At 40.3% G+C, this 12,262-nt stretch overlaps 1 protein-coding gene across 1 annotated transcript in view; it reads left to right on the top strand.

The window, feature by feature from the left end:
* The window catches only part of myo6a (myosin VIa), a 168,968-nt gene that overhangs the window by 123,882 nt on the left and 32,824 nt on the right, over nucleotides 1-12,262 (top strand). Inside the window, exons 25-28 of the mRNA XM_042391332.1 lie at nucleotides 668-818; nucleotides 2,847-3,055; nucleotides 6,460-6,538; nucleotides 11,262-11,422. Of these exons, the coding sequence (XP_042247266.1) occupies nucleotides 668-818; nucleotides 2,847-3,055; nucleotides 6,460-6,538; nucleotides 11,262-11,422 (600 nt within the window). The remainder of the gene's footprint in view (nucleotides 1-667; nucleotides 819-2,846; nucleotides 3,056-6,459; nucleotides 6,539-11,261; nucleotides 11,423-12,262) is intronic.

Raw genomic sequence — 12,262 nt, 5'->3', positions numbered from 1 at the left:
GTTCATGAACTCCAGTGTTTGTTATTTTCCCCTTAAATTTCAGTAACAGTCAAGTTAGATAAATGGCTGTGTATCTACAGTATGTTGTGTATATGCTTGGTTCACTGCTGTGAGTGATTATTAATGATCATTAATTATGACGACACAGCGACAGGATCGGTCAGGATCTTACCGTATAACCACGTCAGAATATTGTTCCCAAGTATTTGTATAAGTCATCGCAGTGTTGTTACTGGCTCGGCATGTACTTCCAGTTTCAGACAAATAATTCCCGGCTTGTTTTTTTTTTTTTTGCAATTATGCTTATTTATTTTTTTAAGATTGTTTTTGTGGCATTTTTGGCTGTATTGGACAGCAGGCAGCACAGAGACAGACAGGAAACAAGGGGAGAGAAAGAGTTGGTATGACATGTAACAAAGGTACCTGACTGGAACTGAACCAGCGTTGTTATGTGGCATGTGCAGTAACCATTTGGCTACTGGAATGCTCCCAGTTATTCTTATTTGATTTACAAATGAGAAAAGGGAAAAAGAAAATTAAATTTGAGTTAATAAAATTCAAACTTCCAAACTACCAACTTCCCCAACATTAGAAACAAACTGTAGGAATCAAGTTGAAAAACCTCAGACGTTATTTCCTCTCACTGTGTTGTGTGTTTGCGCTTTAGGATCGACGGGTTGGTGAAGGTGCGTAACCTGAAGAAGAGGATGGACCGCTTCAACGAGGTGGTGGCCGGGCTGAAGGAGGGCAAACAGGAGATGAGCAAGCAGGTCCAGGATCTGGACGGCGCCATTGATGCCCTGATCGTCAAGATCAAGGTGGGTTAGACAGACAGTTTGCTGTTGAAGCTCTGCAGTCAACCGTGAACTGTACATAAAGCCTAAATTCTGCCTTATCCTTCAGTAAAAGCTCTGAAAGACACATACACAGGAAGACTTTAGCTTCAAAAATAGAATATCCACCATTATGACAAACGTACCACCTACACTTGAGGAATGATGGACAGCAATTTTTTAAACATTTAGATACAGTTTATATAACTTCTCATGCTGATAGATAAGAAGATAGATGGATTTAAGTCCAAGATTTTTGACGTTATGAGTGTATGATTCAGAGATATTCACCCAAACTGATAGATGGTCAGGATTCTTCACTTCTCATTATCATAATATTTGCTGTTGAACTGGATTAAATCGTGTGCTTCCTCTGACTTTAAGTCCGCCCTCTTTTGAGATAATCTTCGCTATGAATGTCATGAATCTTTAATGTCCTATAGTAGATTATTTTTCTTTTGATTTCCATAATTCCCACTTTCTTACCGGAGAGGAACGATTGAGGTTTGAGGTCTCGCCTCAGTAAATGTCGGTATTAGAAGGACTGGTCTCAGGGACTCTGAGTGAGACTCTCCCGTCACATCAAACTCCACCCTGCGGCTTTGTTGTGTGGAGTATCTGGCAGTCTCAGGAAAAAAGGTTGCGGTGACAGCAGATGCGTATTTCCCTCCTCAGGTTTACACCGTCGCCCCGCTTGTCTGTTCCAGCCGTCGGTTTCAGTGCTCTGACGACGCCTGAGAACACGGTGACGGTGAACTGAGAGGAACCTGATGCTCTCAAAGGGTTTTTTAAGCTTCTGCGAGGACCAGCTGAGATGTTAAAGTCTGATGTTTGTGTCTGCAGCTCTGACGTCCCCTTAATCACAGTGAAGAACTTCCGTGAAGATTTTTAGGATTATATATGCTGTCAAGTTAACTTTGATGGGTTGTATGTATACTTATGTATAGTTAACTATGCATAAACAGATGTAATTAACAACCATATCACCTGATTTTTCTCGATAATGTAAACTCAGGTATTTAGGGTGTTTTTGTCTTTTGAAAAACAGGAAATAAACTTGCTGAAGAAGATTTTACTTGTGTTTGAAACAAAACATTTGTTAGGGTGAAGCTAAACACTAATGGTTGCTAAGGTGTTTCTAGGTGGTATCTATGTGCTGGCGTTAAGATTTCCCTTCATAGGAACTAAAGGGAGCAAACCATGAAAAACAGGCCACAGCCAGACCATAAGTATACTAAATTATATGTCTACATAAGGGCTGCAACTAATGATTAGTTTCATAATTGGTTAATCAATAATTTGGTCCATAAAATGTTATATTTTGTCAATCAGCAGTCCAAAATCCAAAGATATTCTGTTTACTTCCCTGGAATAGTCAGAAAATCAACAAATATTGACTTTTTGAGAGGCATAACTGGTGAATTTTATCAAAATATTTTCCAGTTAATTATTGTTGATTGACTTATTAATTAAGCTATCGTCCATATAGTTTTGGCCATATACGGTAGTGTAAAGGGCAGGTGTTGGGAGTAGGTTGCTAGGTGGTTGCTATGGGTGTTTTTCAGGAATTTGGTCAATGTTATCAATCACATCAGAACAGGATATTAACAAGTGTGATATATTATAGTTCCAAAAATCTCCAGCTGTAGCCAGAAACATCCGAATGTTCAGAACTGGTCCGGGCTACAGTTTGTTGTGTTATGATTGATTAAAATAAAACAGAGAGCGAGAGAAAAAGATAGAAACTGTGTTTATCAAGCTGTCCGTTTCTGACAAGTGAAGTTAAATAGTCCACAGAGGAAGATTATTATTCTTTTCTTTTTTGTTATGTTTGTTTGGTTTTGGTTTCTTGTTTCTTTTCTAGGAAAACACATTTAAAAACGACACATTATTCTGATTTAGGAAAAACAGAACTAACTGACACATAAAACAGAAATCCAGGATGAACATGAAACTGAAAAAAAGATCCAGAAACATGATAATAAATGAATTTCTCTGTTGTCCGTCTGTCAGAACACCATCATCTCACGGATCGACATCGACCACGACTACCAGGCTCTGGTGATCCGCTCGGAGCAGCTGCTGACCGCCATGCAGAACAAGAAGAAGGAGGAGGAGGAGCGGGAACGGCTGCGACGCATCCAGGAGGAGATGGAGAAGGAGAGGAAGAGGAGGGAGGAGGAAGAGCAGCGCCGCAAGCAGGAGGAGGAGGATAGGCGTCTGTAAGTGGGAGGGGGTTGAGGTTGGAGTACTTTTTTTTTTTTAGGCACTTAACCGAGGCTCTGATGAAACATTTTTGTTTTGCTATCACGTACAAAAAAAATTAAGAGGCACTTGTCGGAGTCGACGTGTTACGACCCAGCGAAAGCTACTTTTCATTTAAAAACGCTGCAGTGGACAAATCCACTCAGTGTCCGCATGTTTTTAAAGGTGCCAGTAGGGATTTACGTAATGAGATTGCTGCTCCAAACGGATTTATTTATTTTTTTATAGAAGCCATAAAGTGTTTTCAAGCTGAGTTGTTGCTTTGTTACATTTTCTGTATTTAGCTAACGCTCTCGCCCAGGGTGATTTAGGAGTGCGGCAGCAATAATAGTTCAGTTCACAGGTTTCTGTCATTACAGGAGAACAATAGTAAGGATGTCGAGGGTCACGCAGCTCTGAGAGGAAGAGTTTCTGTTCAATTTTAATTTCTGTGTTGGAAAAGTCTGATGTGCACAAATTTGGTGTTTGAATGATGCACCTCTGACATGGCGACGTGAAAGAAAACTTTTACCAACCTCATTTGGTCTGATGCTGAACGAGACAGCTCAAATCTTTGTTGAATATTAATTCAGGTGTTCAGGAGTTACCCTGCTGTTTCTAGACCTTCACACCCATAAACCCACTTGCTGTCAATTCAGTCCATTACTGCAGCTAAAAATCCAAATTTCAGGCTAGCTTAAAAGTTGACACCTGTCAGTAAAGCAAACAAATCCATCTCTTTAAATATCTCTGTCTCTTTTAAACATACATAACTTAACATATTAGCAATTAGATCTAAACTCCTTGTTAATAAAAGTCTTTTTATTGACTTTGTGTTTTTAGAGCTTCAGGGTCTTTCCCACTCACTTCAATTAAGGTTGTTTTTTGGACCCGTCTATAAAAGGAACCACAGCTTTAACACCAGGCTGAGAAGCTGTGTTTTATTGCCCTCTCTGGTTCAGTCTGTTTAACCCCCAGGTGTCAGACGGGGGTGTAAAGTTACTCTTTAAAGCTGCATCAATTCATTTTTTTTCTGGCTGCTCAGAGGAAAAGGTACACAACAGATTCAATCTATAAAGTTTTTACGGCTTAAATATTATCAAATAGTACCAGACACAGAGCAACATGATCATCACATTGGAGGGGTGTTTGTGTCCACTATATTCATTCTCCTTTTAGTTTTCTCTCTCTGTAATAAATCACAGAGAAAGATTCACTTCAACTGTCAATCACAGCTGTCAATCAACACCCACATGGCAGACATCAAAGCTATAAGTCTTCAAATCTTATTAACAGAGCAATAATTTCCAAAATGACCAGCAGCATACTTATTAGTCTGAATTTAGAGATTGAGACTATAATGACTCACATGTCGTAGCATATAACTTCTGAAAAGTCAGAAGCGGCTTGAAAAATGAAACCCGGACAACTTCCACATCCGTTTATGTGTGTGCAGGGTTGTAGGATCGTGGAGAAACCTTTTCAAGATGTCTTCTGCAATTTCTATTTCTATTCAGTCTGCTACACTCTTCTCAGGTAACCAGCTATCTGTGACATGTTCTATTTCCTAAATGAAGACGTGTAAGTGACCGGTGAGGTTCTGAATCCCATCAAGCGATGCACACAGTTACACCGAAAATTTCCTTTTCCTGCTCAGATTGTGACAGACGTGTTCTTCACTCAGGTTTAACCCCATAATCCCTCCCCCTACTTCAACGGTAGGGAAGGTCTTTTAGAAGGACTGATGGGGGCCACCATGTTCGTCACAAACCACTACCCGCTAATATGAGACATTAGAGAGGACAGCCTAAATTTTATGGCCCACTTTCTCTGAAGGTCATGACTACAGGACGGTGTCGGCTGCATCGGATGAAGTCACCAACCCTGGAAAATGCCTCATTTTATAGGATTTCCCATTTCATCACAGCATCATGTGAATCCAAACATTATTCATAAAGACGCATTAAAGCCTGTCTGTCAATGAAAACATCTCCCAGCAGACTTCACTTCTGAGGCTCTAAACTCCTCAAACATCGTGACTACAGAGTGTGATGTTTTCCCTTCTCTTTTTTGGGTATCCACGGATGTTTCCATGTAGAGCGGCAGCAGAATAACCTTCAATTCCTAGATGACCGGAGAGAACAAGCAGCCGGTACCGTAGGAGTGCAAATGTCAGAGCTGTAGTGCTCTGATAGTTTTCCTGTGAGCACAGAACAAAAATAAAAAAGGCAAAGCGTGAGAAAATAAACAGCAGTTTAAGAGCAACCGAAACAAACACAAGAGGATGTTTCTTTTTTGTATGATTCAGCTCTCGTGGGAATATCTCTTAGACTTTTAAGCATCGTCTACTATCACGGCTACAACTTTTTTGTTCTATCAGAATCAGCTTTTTTTGGCCGAGCATGTGAACACATACAAGGAAAAAACACTTAACACCTTTATTAAATTCCCTCACTACAAGTATTATATAATTATTATATAATTTATTATATAAATTGTGGTTTTGGAATAAGCGCGCAGGTGTTACTCTCTTCCTATCGGTGCTGTTTTTTAACAGCCTTAACAGCACCGCTTCAATTACTGTAAGTTGAATACTGAACTACGATTGGGAACAACACAGAAAAACACATTTTTGTGTGTAGAAGACTTTAAACAATGGATCAAATGACGATATGTGTTGTGAAAGATGTCGCTCATACTTAAAGAACAGAAATATTACCAACTCTGCAACTCAGTGGAATATTTTAACCTCTTAGCTCATAGTTTTGGTTTTATGGCACATTTACTGTCTTGTCCATCCTTTGTACACAACAAGAAAACAGCTGACAGACAAAGTTAGAGACGTGCTGGTGGAGCATTTAGCAGCTAAAGAGCCAGATATTTCCCTCAGGAGCTGATAGAGACTAAAAACAGAGCTTGTAGAGAGTGAATATTGGACTTACATTCACCAGGTGGACAGAAACACGACTCCAAATGAATGATAATGTCGGATGTATGATGCTGCTGGATGTGGAGAAAGTTTAAACTTTTTTAACTTACTTTAAGTTTTATGAAGTGTGAAGTTATTTCTGTGAAACGCCCGAGGTGATTAAACTAATGTGGAAACGCTGAGACTTTCACTTTCACAGTCAGAGAAGAAGGCTGACGTCAGTATCAATTAGTATGAACACATACATTCACCTTACTAATCAGACTGTATTCCCCTCACTCTGTGTTTCTTTCTGCCTCCGTCTGTCTGCTTTTGTCTTGTTTTTTCAATTTTTTCCTCCCTCACCGCTTCATTATACGTCTCTTCCCTCATAATCAATGCCTCTGTCTGATTTCTTTTTTATCTTTCCATCCGTCTGCTTACATTTGTCTTCCTCTCATCCCCCTCCACCAGGAAAGCAGAGATGGAGCTGAAGAGGAAGCAGGAAGAGGAGGAGAGGAAGAAGAGGGAGGAGGAGGAGAGGAGGATTCAGGTGGGTGTTGTGTCTCTGTTGCTGCAGGCGTCCAGCAGACAGAAAACCTCCGTTGGCCTTTGTTTGTTTTACCGCAGTAGCTTTTTGGAGGTGGTTTCCTGGATGGATTTGTACTTCTGTGTTCAGTACAAAGGTGCAAAATAACAAACTGAACACTCTTCAAAACCTGTAATTTTCTAGTATAAGAGTTCAGAACACTGGGGCGATAAAATGTCCTTATATGCAGGACATTTTATTGCAGGGAGTTTCATATTTATATTGATTTTCTTGATACTTGAGCAGAAATTAGCAAAAATTACACTGTAATTATAGAAAATTACTGTCTAATAGTTCATATCTGCATTACTGTAATTTATATTTAATCTTTACTCCGACTTTAACCTAACACAGACCCTGAATTACCCCAAAACTAGACTCATGATGGCAGGAAATGTCCTCACAAAGATAGCATAACAAGACGCACACACACAGGGAGACACGCAGAGACAGAGAGGGCCATTAGAGCGTGTGATGGAGAGAGATAAAGTGTGGCCATGTTCCTGCCAGAACGGCTAGAAATGGATTAGAGAAAAGTGGAGCTGCGCAGGAGGGATTTCAGAGGCTTCGACTGCGTCGTCCCGCAAGACAAATCTGTGGGGACACAAAGGCAGAGATACCACAACACTTCTTATTCACATCATTTACTGCAAGAAATGACCCAAAGTCCCACTGGTGGATTTTTACAGTCTGTGTTTCAACTGGGGAATATTATCTGCACATATCTAGAGATTTAAAACTTTTAAGTAAAATCATCATCCTTTGGTAAAGAAAAAAGGCCCTTTGATGATACTAATTAAGAAAGAATCAAACTCTTGGTCTTGTTTGATGTTATTCTTCATTTAGATTAAATTTCCAATCTTTCCGATTGTGATGAAAAACGGAGGCGGTAATGGATCCGTGCAGTGAGGTGTTTGGTTTTTGGTGTGAGTTTCAAATTGTGTTGAGTCAGGAAGTGATGATGGCACCTGTGATTTCAGCAAATTTCATTATGCTGTGTAATATTATATAACAGGTGAGTCACTGCTTACACAAGGTCCTTTTATTGCAAATAGAGCTGAAGTTTTATCAGATGTTCTGTATAATGACAAATCTGATATGAGGGCGTCTTCTGCCCGAAACTCTTTCACTTATTACACTTAATATGTCATTAGTGCACAGTAAACTCGGCAGCGACACATTTCTCTGTTCTGTATTTCTTTGTTTTGTGTCTTCAGGTTAGGCTAACCCATTGTTGCTAACTTTGGAGCTAACCTCCTTCAACTTTTCCAGCATTTGGGGAAACAACAGACGTGACTTTTTAGCATTTATTAACTGACTCACTGTAGTCTGTACTGTACATTTACTGCCAGACTGACAACTTACTACTTACCTTTTCCTCTGCCCCGCTCACATCCACCGTCACTCGCTCTTTCCCACTCGCTACGCAAACATACTACGCAATGACGTATTCCTTAACGGAGTTACGCTACCAATAGTTTCCCAGGCAACGACAGAGGTTGAGTACCGGAACAGCGCTGCTCAGAGACTCCCAAACGCTATTGATTTCCGAATGAATGGATATTCATTCGGATATCAAATATTAAAAATATTTTTTTTTGGCCTGGCGGGGGTTCTCGTTGTTATCACTATGGAGAAACACAGATTCAGTAAACGTTGAGTACAGTTAGACCCAGCAGTCTCCGTTAGGTTGGGCGAGTTCAAAGTTGTGAAAACAACGGGGGTGTTTTGAATACACCCCCGTTGTTTTCACAGGTAATTTGTTAGTCCGTCCCCCCTCCCGCCGCAGGACATAATGGATTAATCCTGAGGCTGTTGATGTAGCACTTATCTCCTTATGAAAATAACACGGAGATTATTCGACCAATGAGAATTTAGTCGGACGAGAGCATATGGACCAACTAATCGACCAGTCGACCAGCAGACTGCAGCCCTATTAATTTTTATTATTTCTGTGGAGTCTTCCCTCCTCTGAATTGGGGGTGTAAGGTTTTATGTTTTTTATGTGCAAAATGAAAATGCAAAGAAGAACTGGTAAACTCATAGCAGAAAAACTAAATTAATAAATCACAAAACAGCTATAATAAAAGAGCAATTACAGATGATGCTTCAGTAAGAGCATTTAGAGAGTAAATGGAAGATTAGTGTCAATATTTGTTTGGACATATCTTTGCTTTTTTTTTGTTTTGTTTTGTTTAATGCAAAGAAGCTTGTGTTCTATTCTACATCTACATGTTTATACATGAGCAGCAGATGCATCAGTCTTACTGTTGTACAAATGCCAACACATTGCTTTGTGTGTGTTTGTGTGTGTTAGTGTGTGTGTGACAGAGATAGAGGGTTTTAAAGTTCATGGGGTTTTATGTTTATCATCCAGCATGTCTCCGTCTGGCTCATCTGTTGCCATGGCGGCTGGTTCCTCTAGTTCCCTCAGGGCGTCGACCCGGCCTGGATCAAGTGGTGATTTTTAGCGGCAAGCGGTGTCCGTTCAGATCAAAGCTCCTGGCCGGGGACCTGGAGCCCCAGGCCGGGTTACCCACAAATCTCCTCCACTTCCACCAGCTCAGAGTCGTTGGGCTTCTAAGCACGTTTGCTCTTTTCTGAATATTGATGACTCCCACTGCAGAACTGGGCTCTGAATTTAAGGAGAGGAGGTGACATCAGTCATACTGTGAAATGTAGAAGTTTTATTCCTCTTTTCATCCATACTGTCAGACCCAATAAACGATGATAAGCATCTAGAGGGGACATTTCCTGGAAATAAATGATTGTAGGTGTAAAATTAAAGATGATATCCGTAACTTTGCACACGCTGTCACCCTGTAGGACAGTGAGACGTTATTAAAATGATGTTTGAACTACAGCAAAGATGGCAGAGCAATCAGAGATCATGGTCATGGTTAATTTTGAAAAACTTTTGAAAGAAACTAGGTTCTGATCTGATAAAATGAAATACCAGGTCCAGAATCACCTATATGAATCCTAATACAGACGCTTTTTATCATTGAAAGCAGTGTATGTACTACTAGGAGAGTCATGTGACATCCGAAAACATTGTAGCAAATTTCCAAATAGGTATAATTTAGATAAACTGACATATTGGAAATCTTAATGGTTACTTTCTCGACTGAAAAAATATTAAAACTTAACAAAAAGGCAATCGCAGTAGTCCAGCCAGGAAAATATAAACAGTAACATACCACAGATGTCTCCTTGCAACGCCAGCTCTCAGTTGTCAGTCATGTTGCCGTGAGAAACGCCCACTCAGAGGCGTGAAACTTAAGATCACAGATACGTCCAAAACCAGTTTTATCCTCCCATAAAATATGCAAAAAATATGCATCATTATAGTTTATATTTCAAGTTCATAGTTAAACTTTAAAGGTTAAGGGCTAAGAACGGAGACTGTAAAGTGAAGAACAGGAAAAGTGTACGTGTTTAAAATGTGAATATATTTGTAAAAATCTCTCAGTATCCTCAGTGTTTTAAAGTAAGATAAACTGAAAACTTGAGTTCCTTTTGCCCTTCCTGAGTCGGTCAAGGAGCCGTTTGACATATTGAATGTCATTTGATGAAGAAAGGTGGAAACAGGAGCATTAATCTTGCAGTTTAGCCCTCTCTTCACTCGGTGTCCCTCACTGCTTCTTTAATGAGCACGACAGAAGAGATTAAGTTTCCCCCTCCGGCTGCAGCTCCTGACCTGCTCTGTATGTGAGAAGGTTGAAGGATGTTCATGCCCATGCATCGATTTGGGGTTTCCTGCTTTTATGAATGCTAACAAGTGGCCGTGTCGACTGATCCTGCATCTTTACAGTTAGCTCCTTCTAATGCACATGAATGAACAGATATTGAGTCTTTGCAGTAATAGGAGTGTATCCATAAATCTCAGGCTGCAATTTGTCAGTTTTTCAGATTAATCAACTAATTGTTTAGTCTCTAAAATGTCAGAAATTAGTGAAGAATGAGTGACGTCCTCATATTGTTTTTGCCACTTTGACCATGTCTAGCATAGATTATGCAACATCATAACAGCATATAAATGACAGAAAATCACAAAAAGCATTATATGTCCCCCTTAAGAAAACAACAGCAGCCCAAAAAGGCAGTTACTGCACAGTTTTGCCTTTTGAAGCTCAGCAACTTTGACCTGTGTGGCTCTCAGCTGACTCTAATGCTCCTCAGGCCCCAAAACATGGAACCTTGAAGAATCTTATGAAACATTTATGGCATATGTGAGCAACTTTCACTGGAATGGACAGAAGCATCCTGTTATTTTAATAAAAATAACAGGAAAATACAACGGTGTCTAATTTTCTAATCAAGCATTTCAGGGACGGCACAGTTTTCAGCTGCAAAATGTCTCCTTGTAAGGTGACAACTGCACATAAAAACTGCTGCCCTGTAAAACGACACTACTGTAGTCCTGACAGAATTGGAAAATATACTTAAAAAGAAAGTTTCTAATATCCTGAGCTGAGTCTTTTCAGTGAATGCAGCATGAGGTGCTGTCTGTAGTGAATCAGGCAGACATCTTTCTCCTGCCGATGGAGTAAAACTCTGAGGAGTAAAACTCTTGAATTGGTAGTTAACTGCAGCACTTCTACACATGGACGTATGTTAACAGCAGCAGACAGTATTGGTAGAAAAGTAAATGATCATGTGTTTGTTGATGTTTGTTTGTGTACAGATGGAGATGGAGCTGCAGCTGCAGGCGGAGCGGGAGGAGGAGGCGTCTCGGCAGACCGTCCTGGAGCAGGAGAGGAGGGACCGGGAGCTGGCGCTGAGGATCGCCCAGAGCGAGGCGGAGCTCATCCCCGATGAGGTGCAGAACGACATGGGCCTGCGCAGGTAACGAGACACAGACACCAGGTTTATATGACACTGGAACATCGTCCATGTCTCACAGAAAGTCTTCAGTCTCCTCGAGCTCATGGAGGTCTGGAGGACGCTCAGGCACAAAATGTGTTTAACCTATAAAATTACTGTACTGAGAAGTTATTTGTGCCCAATATAACATGTTGGTGTCTCGGCATTATTAGCACGGTAGCACAGCGAGACAGAAACTGCAGATCTCCGCTACACAAAACTATGTCAAATCGGCTTTTCTCTAATGAAGTACTTCATATTTCTACTCCCTCGGGTCTCTAAAAAATAGTGAAATGAAACCGTTTAAAGTAAAACTGGTTTATTACAACATGGGTTTTATTTCTGTGGCTTTCGGTTTTATTGGTTATGATAACATACTGTAGTATTCACTGAAGTAATTGCTCTTGGGAAACCAACGGGGCAACAAACACGTATAGTCAGATAGTTTGTAAAACCTCTGGATTAATCAAATTTATTTGGAAGAGAAAACAAAAGTCTCTAGTAAGATTATGACCCATCCTGTCCATTTTAAACATCCATCACAGCAAACACCCACTTTGACCCACCGTACTTATCAAAGTCGTGCACACAGTTTTCCAGTACGATTAGGGATTATCGACATTTCAGGTGCTCACTGTTGAATTCACCTCCAAGTAAAGTGGTTTAGATAAATGGGATAAACTGTCGGTTTGTTTATAACTCATCTGCTTGTGTTTCTTGGACCCGTTTTTTCAGCTTTCTGAGATCTCAGCTGTTAGTTTGGCTGATACAATGCTATCATAGCAGATAGAAGCGATGGTCCAACATGTGATTAAACTCAAA

Source organism: Thunnus maccoyii, chromosome 17, assembly GCF_910596095.1.
Source record: "Thunnus maccoyii chromosome 17, fThuMac1.1, whole genome shotgun sequence".
NCBI lineage: Eukaryota > Metazoa > Chordata > Actinopteri > Scombriformes > Scombridae > Thunnus > Thunnus maccoyii.
The sequence above is the reverse complement of the archived record's forward strand: the minus strand, read 5'-3'. Positions and strand labels throughout refer to the sequence as shown.